The 11,270-nt window shown below is 32.6% G+C and overlaps 3 protein-coding genes across 3 annotated transcripts; 2 read left to right on the plus strand and 1 right to left on the minus strand.

Moving 5' to 3' along the window:
- The first annotated feature begins 587 nt into the window (after nucleotides 1–587).
- On the plus strand, nucleotides 588–2,491 carry LOC122608613 (ninja-family protein Os03g0419100). The gene is made up of 2 exons (XM_043781707.1): nucleotides 588–1,118; nucleotides 1,884–2,491. The coding sequence occupies exons 1-2, from the start codon at nucleotides 659–661 to the stop codon at nucleotides 2,354–2,356; spliced, it is 933 nt and encodes a 310-aa protein (XP_043637642.1). The 5' UTR covers nucleotides 588–658; the 3' UTR covers nucleotides 2,357–2,491.
- A 2,195-nt stretch (nucleotides 2,492–4,686) lies between these two features.
- Nucleotides 4,687–6,607, plus strand: LOC122609340 (cytochrome P450 76C1-like). The gene is made up of 2 exons (XM_043782392.1): nucleotides 4,687–5,718; nucleotides 5,975–6,607. Exons 1-2 carry the CDS (start codon nucleotides 4,687–4,689, stop codon nucleotides 6,605–6,607), a joined length of 1,665 nt encoding a protein of 554 aa, XP_043638327.1.
- Nucleotides 6,608–8,389: 1,782 nt separating this feature from the next.
- On the minus strand, nucleotides 8,390–10,660 carry LOC122608631. Its single transcript, XM_043781721.1, has 2 exons — nucleotides 10,210–10,660; nucleotides 8,390–9,169 (listed from the first exon to the last, which is right to left on the minus strand). Exons 1-2 carry the CDS (start codon nucleotides 10,611–10,613, stop codon nucleotides 8,431–8,433), a joined length of 1,143 nt encoding a protein of 380 aa, XP_043637656.1. The 5' UTR covers nucleotides 10,614–10,660; the 3' UTR covers nucleotides 8,390–8,430.
- Nucleotides 10,661–11,270: the final 610 nt, after the last annotated feature.

The following is an 11,270-nucleotide window of genomic DNA, read 5'->3' on the forward strand; positions in this document are numbered from 1 at the left end:
TTGTATTCGGTTACGGCTCACGTAGTAAGCTAACCAATGAATCACTATTCACAAATGCACCAATTTGTTACATACACAGCATGCATGCCATCCACGTGCACGTTCAATTCGTTCACTTTATCAAAACGCAAAAATCAACACGTCTCATCAAACACCTGTAAAACACCTCCAATATACGTATATCTCGGGATCCCAAAACATAAATATCATACGCTTTTATAACATTCTCATGATCCACGCCACATGTCACTCTTCCAAAACCGAGATGCTATAATATGCATATCACGTGTCATCGTTGTTTGACCCCACAAAGACCAAACCAAAAGATATATCGAATCACACAAAAGACCCAAACAGTTGTCAACAGTTGTCATTCATGCACTTATGATAAGTCTCACATCTTTTTTATTACTCTCCACGTGTCAACTCCTAAATGAAAGTGTCGTACACTTCAACAAATTCTATGGAAGAAAATTTTCAACTTATTCGTGCTTTAACAAATCTTCATGCTGAACAAACTATAATAACTTTTCATATTTATATATTATTTATTATTCACTTTAAAATTAACCATTTCCCCTCCATTTCAAATAAGCAAGTTAAAAAACAAAAAAAAAAAACACCAAACTAGCTCTTAATCCATATTTTTCCAGTAATAATGGCGGATGATTCAAGAATTATTGATGGAGATAAGAATGATGATGAAGATATAATGTTGGAGTTATCTATTGGTGGAATTTTTGGCAAACCGAAAAAAAAGAATTTGAATTTGAAGGAACAGAATTTAGATGACCATGATAATGTTGAATATAACCGCGATATTCGACGTGAATTGAAGAGAAAAAGAGAAGAAAATTTGAAAGAATTGGTTGCTTTTGGTTCGTGTGGTTCGGTTAGTGGTCCGTTTGTTGAGAATAAGGAATGGTTAGAGACACAAATTGGTCTTCCACAAAACGGTGACGTTTTGGATGTATGGAAAAAAGAAAAGACTAATGGGGATAATTTGGTTTTGCGGCCTATGGCTTGTCGGATTTCCAAGCCGTGTCAAGCGATGAATTCAAATGGTTGTGGTGGATCGTCCTCTGGATATTCTGATGGCCTATGTTCATGTCACCAAGGTTTGCAATTACATTAATATAACCTTATGCATAAAAGATTATTACTATTTTAATGTAGTTGAATGTTGATAGATATTATTTGATACCTTAGTACTCTTATTATGTGCTAGTAAGTCACCTACAAAAACAAGCAGATGATGCTTTACAAAAAATTATTCTAGGGGTGCATGTTTTGTTGCGGTACTAGAACCATTTTTATACGGAAGTATATACGTACACTTATCACCTAATTATCAAAACATTACAAAAAATTATTTTTCTTTTTTGATTTTTGACTTTGAGAGTCAAATAAACATTTGGAGCCTTTAGTGATGACATAAGGCGTGGCCAAAAGCCTATTCATTGGTAGTATAAGTCTTGAATCTTGATTATTATATTTATATATGAAGTAGTTAATTAGAGAGAGATTTATAGGCGGATGCCGATATATATGGTTTTAAAGATTTTGATGTGAAGGTGTGTTTCGTAGAGCATGCCTGGCCCGGCCCGGCCTGGCCGATTTCAGCCGGTTGTTTTTACGAAACACATGTTTTTATTAATTAGTGTTTAGTTAAGCGAATTTTTTTTTTGGAAAATCCTGATCCCCGGAGTCTTACTCTTTGTCAAAGGCGTTATAGTTCTAGATAAGCGTTGTTATAGGTTATGTGTAGTTCTACAATATAATTCGATTTTGTTTAAGATATACAAGCGAGCATTACACATCTTTTTTATGTACACCATCAATTTAATGGCTTTTGTTTTTGGTGGTTCATTAATTACTTGTAGGTAATCCTACAGGCTATTGCAGAAGCATTTCAAGCAACTCTCAGCTCGATCAACAATACCCAAGTACTTCTACGACGACAAGTGACCTGTTGGACTCATGTGATCAACCCACCGGTTCATCAAGCCAAACCGTATCACTATCCGTGCCCAGTCAAGTGAAACTAAACGACCAATTGAACTCACATACATCAATAAGTTTTTCAAACTCGCCTAAAAACCATGAGACCGACAGCCAACGCAAGCTAGCCTCTTTTCTAGCTCGAATGCCATGTGTTTCGACAACTGGAAATGGGCCAAATGGGAAGAGAGTTAGGGGGTTTCTGTATAGATACACAAAAAATGAAGTGACAATTGTGTGTATATGTCACGGTCAATCATTCTCTCCGGGTGAGTTCGTGGAGCATGCTGGGGGTGTTGATGTGGTTCACCCTTTGAAACACATCACCATATTTCCGACTACTTTTGCATCTTGACATACTTGTAGATTTTGAGTAGCTGGCATAACATATATATGACAGCTTGCTTAGTGATCACAGGTCTAATGAACTGGCCGGTATTTAACCAGTCTAATGTATTTTGGTTAGTATACGTTTATTTTTGTTGCTTAACGGTTGTTGATGATTTTGCATGTTTATATGCTCGAAATATACTTGACGAAATTAATGCAAGAATTCAATTAGGCCTTCTTGTGTTGGGAAGGCAATGGGTCGGTTTGGGTCGAATTTTATTATGTATTAGGAACCTATCTAAAACATCAGTTGTCTTGACAAGGTATGCTAGGCCTCTCGTTGTCGAATCGCGACACAAAATTTCAAGCAAAATTCACCTTTTAAAAGAAAAAAAAAATCTAAAACATGAGTTACCAAATCCGTGACAAAACCTAATAGATGGTCCTTGTTACATACTCATTTATTCAGATTTGACGATATATTAAGATTCTATTCTGTATATCTTGAACTTAATTATACGATATAATATAGATTCGATCTTGGACTCCAGAAAGGACGATTCTCTATCTCGATCTCCCGTTCCTCTTAAGTTCCGCTTGTGCTTTTGTAGTTCTATCCAAAAGTTCAAAACTAGAAGATAGTATTTAGCTTTACATGGATGTCTGGATGTCTTTGAAAGAATTAGGAAGCATCTTTTTATCGATATATGCTCGCATGCTGCCGGCCCTTATTCTCGGATGTATTCGATAATACATTAACAAAACACCAATTAACAACTGACCACCAGACATTTTAGTGTGTTAAGTACGTACAAAATTTAGTATAAACTCACTGATTTTATAATCATATAGCTTTGGCTTTAGTTATAACGGTTATGTTTAATTATATATTTAGTCAATTTATACTGCATTAAAATACATACATATATACATGTTTTATTTTATTTTGAAATAGCTTAAGCATAGCCGGCTGTTAAGTAACTTTGCTAATATTATCTGTGATGGAGTAATTATAAGTAACTAAGTAATCTCAATATTATAATAAATAAAAGACAATTGTCTTTTAAAAGTATTTTTAGAAAAAAATGTGATGTGACAAATATATAATTTTACTTAAAAGGTTTTTATTTTAACTATGATGTCATAAATAATTTACATTATTTTTAATTAAAAATAGATCACTAAATACTTATTTAAAGTTATTAATCTTTTATTTATAAACAAAGAAAATTATTTTATATAATATATAATATCCTTTTATGTTTTGTTAATGTAATAGGTACGTTATCAATATATAGATATTCTATTATTCAAATAAAAAACAATTGTATTTTAAAAGTATTTTTAAAAAAAATGTGATGTGACAAATATATAATTTTACTTAAAAGGTCTTTATTTTAATTATGATGTCATAAATAGTTTACATTATTTTTAATTAAAATAGGTCACTAAATGTTTATTTAAAGTTATTAATCTTTTATTTATAAACAAAGAAAATTATTTTATATAGTATATAATATCCTTTTATGTTTTGTTAATGCAATAGGTATTTTATTAATATATAAATATTGTGTTATTCAATTCAGTATATTCAAAAATTACTTGCATATTTTTTAGTTTTATAATTTTAATTAAAATACCCGGGTTAAACCCAGGTAAATTCGCTAGTTAAAAGTAAATTAAATCTAATGTTGTTTTTACAAGGTTTCAATCTTAATATCACTGTAGTGTATAAGAGAGGCCGGTTAAAATATAAACAGTTTTCTTATTTCTATCTAAGATGGAAAGACCGCTTTCAGATTTAATCTAAGGTAGAAAAAGATTTTTTCGGTCTTGCAAGACATAAGAATAGATTCATTGACGTTTATCTTTAAGGATGTTAACCATTTGATCCAACTTTGCCGGTATAATTAAAAGTTAAAATTAAGATAGAGAACTATGGAATTACATTTGTCATGTAATCGGTTGTTAAATGGGCAATTGTTAAGCTAATTTTATGAAAGAATACATTATATCATATATCTATATTTATAATAAGCGGATGAAAATATAAGGCTGTTAGTACCTAAGTTTAGGTGTGAGATATTCACATATTATTTTTTAAATCCATAAAATTCATGGGGCCATGTGATATAATTAAAATTTAATAAATATTAAAAAATTAGTATGTGAAGGGTTACACTTACACACCTAAGCTTTGATGTTGGACAACTTTATATTCACTTTTTCATTATATTAAATAATACTAATTTGTAGTTTTGGCTTAATTTATTCAAAATGTTTTAATTATATAATCATTATTATATGTCGAAATTCTTTGTTTATATGTATAATTAAGAAAAATAGAATAATATAATGTCGTCCAAACCCACTACAAATGCAGCTATGGACTTGTATTATTGTACTCATATTCAAACATTTGCCAAAATGGAACAACTTATAAACAACAATGGATCATCTTGGTCAGAACTGATCATCTACAACAACAGCAACGATTTCATAGTTGCGGCCGCCACCATGTCGATACTAATCTTGGCCATTTTTTGGCTCAAGTTGACATTTTTTAGGTCCTCATCACCATCCATGCCACCAGGTCCATATTTTTTGCCAATTGTCGGGTACCTTCCATTTCTAGGCCATGATGACTTACACAAACAGTTCACCAAAATGGGCCAAACTTACGGCCCAATATTCAAATTCAATGTAGGAAGCAGGGTTCATGTAATCATAAACACGCCCGAACTAGCAAGGGTTGTGGTTAGGGACCAAGACAAGATTTTTGGCCATCGCAAGCTCACGGTTGCTACCTCGGTAATCACTTATGGGGGTCAAGAGATGGCGTTTTCCGATAGCAGGTCCACTAATCTTCGTAAGATATTCGTGTTTGAGGTCTTAAACAACAAAAACATAGAAGCGTGTGCTTGTTTTAGAAGGGACGCGGTTAGAAAAACTGTCAATGATGTTTTTAGTAAAGTTGGAACTAGTTTAAACATCGGCGATGTTGCTTTTTCCACAGTTGCTAACGTTATAACAAATATTGTTTGGGGAAATAGTCGGTCGGATAAAGGGGGAAACAATGGTCTTCTTGGAGACGAGTTTCAAGCTGTAGCCGCAAAGATTTTTGAGCTTATTAGTAGGGTAAATATTTCGGATTTGTTTCCTAGCCTTGCTTGGTTTGATCTACAAGGTATCAAACGAGATACAATGGTGCAACATAAGAAGTTGGATCAAATTTTTGCAAACATCATGAAAGAGAGAATTGAATCTAACTCCAAAAAGCTAGATGATGGAATTGATATCGATGAGAAGAAAGATTTCTTACAAATCTTATTAGATCTTAAGGACAAGCAAGTGCTTAACTTACATCAAATAAAGGGCCTTATTCTAGTAAGCAATTTTTCCCCTGCCTTGGTTATAAAAGTAGCTAGATTTTGCTTTTCAAACGGCCAAATTTAATCTTAAACCACACAATATTTAGTTTAATTGTCTCCAGCGAGACTTGAACACATAACCTATAGGTTGATGGGTCATCCCGATACTGCTAGGCTAAATGCCCTATGACAAAAATTAATTCATATTCCGCCTCAATTATATGTTGAGTAGAGCCACCTAATGTAAAGTTGTTATTTTTTTTTTGTATCAGGACATTATGCTCGGAGGAACAGATACAACAACAACGTTGCTAGTATGGGCAATGACAGAGATCGTTAGAAACGAAAACGTAATGAAAAGGATTCAAGCAGAATTGGAAGAAGTTGTAGGAATAAATAACATTGTTGAAGAGTCTCATATCCAAAAGCTACAATACCTAGCTGCAACAATTAAGGAGGTATTGCGATTACACCCAGTCGGGCCTCTCTTATTCCCACGAGCACCAAGTGAGGATTGTATGGTGGGTGGATACATCGTTCCAAAGGGATGTTTTGTATCTATGAATTTTTGGGCAATCCATCGGAATCCTCTATATTGGGACAATCCTTTGGAGTTCAATCCGGAAAGGTTCATGTCAAATGACAAGACAACCAATTATGATTTATTAGGAAACAATTTACAGTTTGTCCCGTTTGGGTCAGGGAGAAGAATGTGTCCTGGTCTTCAATTGGCGGATAAGATGCAAATGTATATCTTGGCTTCACTGTTGCACTCGTTCGACTGGAGGTTGCCTGAGGGCGAAAAGCATGACCTCTCTGAAAAATTTGGCATTGCACTTAAGAAACTAAAACCACTTATAGTTATCCCATCTCAAAGGTTGCCCAATGCGAGTCTTTATATGTAAACATTGTTGGTCTTGTTCGTATGATTAGATGGCCTCGAAATAAGTTGTAGATTTTGAGTTTCAATGTTACTCATAATGAATACTTTAAATTGGTTTTTCATGTAACAATTAAGCATAGACATCTCCATTGTTCTTTGCTATATCTAAAGGATATCTACCCGTTTCCTCATTTCCGATTGTATCTATATAGTGCGTATGGCTATTAATTTTTTTTGAACGTTCGTGTCATGGTACGGCTAGCCGTTACATCCATACGGGCTGGCAGACGCTAACGACCGATCCACGAAGTCAGGGAACGGGGGAGGAAAACCCTTAATTAAACCGCTACAGAAGGCACGCCGTTTAATTAAGGAAAACCTTTGCCCCCAGGATTTGAACCGGGGTTGAATCCCTTCATGGGAGGACTTCGGAGATGAGGAAACCACTGCGCTAGGGAGGGAACCTCTCGTATGGCTATTAATAACATTTGAGCTAATTACTGAAAGAAAAATGTAATTCTTTACTTTATTCATTCCAAAATAAGTGTCCACTATATAGTTAGTTGTATAGTTTCAAAGAATTATACTCACCAAGAAAATGTCAAATTTACATTTATTTTGATAGGGAAAAACTTGAGTGAATATACATATTTTGAGATTAACAGAAATAATAAGGTTTACGACTTATTATGCGACAAAAGGAGTCTAGTTTTCAGAGTATTATTTGTTAATTTTTTTATCTATTAAAAAAAAAGCAAGACATAAACCAACAAGAATCCAAAGCGCCCCGATTAAATCAAGTCTCAGCTGCACTACAAAACGTCAGGACCCTAGCATGCTTTTACTTGGGAGATTAACAAGGATCAAGTATAATGCTAATCATTTAAATAACCTCTGTCTTCAACACGTTCTGATATCAATACACACTTAATATCGACGTGTTTACTTTCGACTGTCCAGATGTTTTTACCTATAAACTAACCCAACAACTGAACCGTCATAGCACATTCTTTGTGGGTTAGAAATATATAGAGTGCATAATTTAATCCCACATCATGAAGGGAAGTGATATTTATATAACTAGTTTTAGCCATCTACAACAAAGATACAAAATTTAAATTTATTGCACAGTGCATAATTGTATCAATTCCCAATCATGAAACTCTATAACAATAAACAAGAAATCACGCGAAATGGGCTTAAAACTAGAAACAACTCCGCGGCAATAACTCAAGCCCAAATAATGTTTCATGATCCTCCAACATAAGGCTTTCAAGCCCATTATATTAAGCCCATAAGACTGATATAGTATAAAGTTATAAACTATTACTCTAATAGATTAAAAAGGATACCTAGAAAACAGTCAAACACTATCAATAGATGCTCAGTAAAAAACCTTTAAAAAGTTTATTTGTATTTTATTACAAAATAAAAGAGAAGCTAAATTAACTTATAATATTAGCAGACAGGAAAAAGCAAGTAATATGTAAAAAGAATTTGACAATATGATTAGAGTGATAAAGAGGTTGTCTTACCTAAATGTACAACACATATATTACCCAACAAAAGATACGGATGAGGACATAGGCATGGCATATTGGTATGTATCATAAGAGACAATTATCATTGCACAACATGATTTACTAACCTCTCCAATTAAATAAATAGATTATAGATATGTAATTTTTTTATACAGTATATGATTAAAATCCTATATAATTACCATTTAGATTATTATATTTTTATTTATTAATTATTCTTTTAACCCAATAAACAAAAATGGATATCACTTGATCCATAATAGTAAAACAAAATAAGAAGGAAAATTTTATAAACAAACATAAATTAAACTTTTTTACCATGCTTGGTACCAACATGATGCAACCAACCAAAACCTTTTAGTGCTTTTGTAATTTTTACAAGATTTGGCTTCCCCATCCCTAAATTCATCTTCCCTGTTGATAATTTTAATGCCTTCAAACAACACAACTGCCCATTACTCATGAACTCTTCTTCATCATCATCTTGATCAACATCATCACCTTCATAAAAATACTTAAACTCGCTCTTCTTGTTCTTCGTCGTCGTCTTTTTCTTCTCTATCGTCGTTTCTTTTCTATTCCTGGATTTTTTGCTTGCGTTATCATCTTCGTAAGACTCCCATAACGAATCCATACCTTCTTCCCCTCCAGAGTTGTTTCGTTCTTCAAATAACTTACACGCTAATGTACGTTTCCACTCTTTTTCTTTCCTCATCGATCCATAGCTTCCAAAGCTACTACAAGAATCCGTTCTCAATGAATTTGACTTCACTTCAAATATTTTTTTATCTTCACAAGACGTCTCAAGTTTGTTAATCTCTAGTTTCTTTGTTTCGCGTTGAGATATAATTTTGTTCTCCTTTGTCTCAATTGTGTCTCTTGAATCTTCAAATCGATCCAATTCTTCAAATAGTTTCTCCAAACTTCGCTCCTCTTCAGATTTCTCCATAACCCTCACCGTGTTCTCCATTACCATCACTTGTTTTAACTGATCATCATCATTATTGTCTTCATCAACAGAAGTGGATCTAGAAAAACTTTCACTATACCACAAATTAATTAGCATATCATAAAATATTAATCAATCTAGCTATAAGGAATATAAATAACCATCAAGCATTCAAATTTTATTCTATTATTCTTATTCTTATATTCATCAATAAATTTTGGTTCCTAATCACTTCCTGTTAAACAATTTGTTCGAATAAAATTATTGCCATTAATTCCATTATAAAATTTTGTTCCAATATTCATATCTTTTAGAGGAACAAGAAACCGTTTTATTTCATTTTAAATAACTCATGTTGCACAATGAAAATATTGTTACGAAAATGGAATTATAACAGAGATATGATATACGATATCGATCGTGGTACTATATGTTTATTATGGCTAATTTGTTTAAGCATATGTAAATTTGTTGCCCTAAAATATTTTTTATGCATACAGTATTTTAAAAAGTGGTGATTCAATGTACAACATTTTTTATACATGCTCATTTCCCGTAGAACAAAATGCATATATTGAATTGCAACACGTACTGGTTGATGTTCTACTATCTTAAAATACTAACATAAAACTTTGGTACTAAAATGTATATTGGTACTAAAAGTACATTTTCTACCTTTAATACTAACATAAAACGTATTTATGGCTAATACACTTAGTGAGTCATAAAACTTTGGTAATCAAGTTCAGGATACTTTATTACACATTTAATAATTAAAGGTAAAGGAGCGTATAGTCAACCAAATTGAAGCTATTTTTGGCTTTTCTACATTTTATACCTTAAACTATTTCTAACTTACCAAATTAATCTTTTTACCGTAAATTGAGCTAGGTAAATTATATGCATGCATTTTCATCAACAAAAGTGTCAATTAAATGCTTAATTGACAAACAAATTTTTACTAACAAGGTTTACAAATATATGTGGACCAATGAAAAAAGAAGAGAGAGTGAATAAAGAGAAAAGAAAAATAACTCTATTGGTGGTTATGGATGACACCTATGTTTGTAAACTTTGTTAGTAAAAGTTTGTTTGTCACTCTAGCATTGCTCTTGTATATATAGATTAACTTACATGTCTAATATAAGTGGCGGATCATGGAACACAATTTTATATATTTCAAGATCTTCAAAATCAAGAAACTCGACATCTTGGTCTTCTTCTTCAACAACGACATTCATCTTTGATCGTAACTTATCCACGATCGTTTGAAAAAACCCGAGTTTCGGTTGAGGGAAAGTGGTGGCAAGGATGCAAAGTAGTAAGAGGGTGGTAGTCAAAAATAAAGGAGAAATGAAGGAAATGAATTTAAACAAGTAAGGAGAGAAGAATATGAAATAAGAGAAGTAAAGAGGGTGAGAAAATATCAAGGAAAATAAAAGGGATATATCATGGAAGAATAGTTTTGGGATTATTGAGGAGTTGTTATTTTTGTTGAAGTTGCAAGTGGTGGGTAAACACAGCTCATTAGAAGTCATTGTTTTATGTGATGAATGTGGGAGATAATAATGGTGGAAAATTATAGAAAATTAAAGGAAGAATCAATATGAAGAAGAAAGAAAGAAGAATGAAGAATATGGAATTGAAGACTTGATTTTGAGACTGAAGTGAATGCGGCGTGAATAAAGGGGGGAAGTAGGATTTAAGTGGGACAATTGTCTCGGTATTTTTAATTCGGAAAATGAAAAATTAGGATTAAAACCTTTTTTAAAATCAGTGACACGTGGATTTATGAATTCTTTTTACCAATCTCTTAATACATTAATTGTAAAAATAAAAAAATTAATGTATTTAATTATATTAATACAATATACGCGTAATGCGATGACGGTCGTGATGTCATCGCCAAGTGGTGATGACAGTGACCGATGGTGATGACGGACAATAGTGATGGAATGAATCACCACATTCATAGCAATAGTGGTGATGGGTTTTTACCCATGAGTCACCATATCATAACTGTTTCGGTCAAAAATTACTAAAATAATTTTAAAAAGGATTTTAGACAACTCAAGAATCGAAGATTTGTAAGTGGGGTTTGGTATACTAGGATCTTCAATTAAAAGTAAAGTTTTCTTAATAATAACGACTAAAACTAAGAGTTTTATGAAAGCATTTGAGACAAGAATACTTTG

The sequence above is a fragment of the Erigeron canadensis genome, chromosome 7 (genome assembly GCF_010389155.1).
Source record: "Erigeron canadensis isolate Cc75 chromosome 7, C_canadensis_v1, whole genome shotgun sequence".
In the NCBI taxonomy this organism is placed as follows: Eukaryota; Viridiplantae; Streptophyta; class Magnoliopsida; order Asterales; family Asteraceae; genus Erigeron; species Erigeron canadensis.

Excerpts from the sequence above, each read along its gene's own strand:
- LOC122608613 (XM_043781707.1), top strand. The coding sequence starts at position 659 with ATGGCGGATGATTCAAGAATTATTGATGGAGATAAGAATGATGATGAA. Across the intron at positions 1,119-1,883 it reads CCTATGTTCATGTCACCAAG|GTAATCCTACAGGCTATTGC; the intron begins GTTTGCAATTAC and ends AATTACTTGTAG.
- LOC122609340 (XM_043782392.1), top strand. The coding sequence starts at position 4,687 with ATGTCGTCCAAACCCACTACAAATGCAGCTATGGACTTGTATTATTGT. Across the intron at positions 5,719-5,974 it reads AAATAAAGGGCCTTATTCTA|GACATTATGCTCGGAGGAAC; the intron begins GTAAGCAATTTT and ends TTTTTGTATCAG.
- LOC122608631 (XM_043781721.1), bottom strand. The coding sequence starts at position 10,613 with ATGACTTCTAATGAGCTGTGTTTACCCACCACTTGCAACTTCAACAAA. Across the intron at positions 9,170-10,209 it reads CCGCCACTTATATTAGACAT|TGAAAGTTTTTCTAGATCCA; the intron begins GTAAGTTAATCT and ends TTTGTGGTATAG.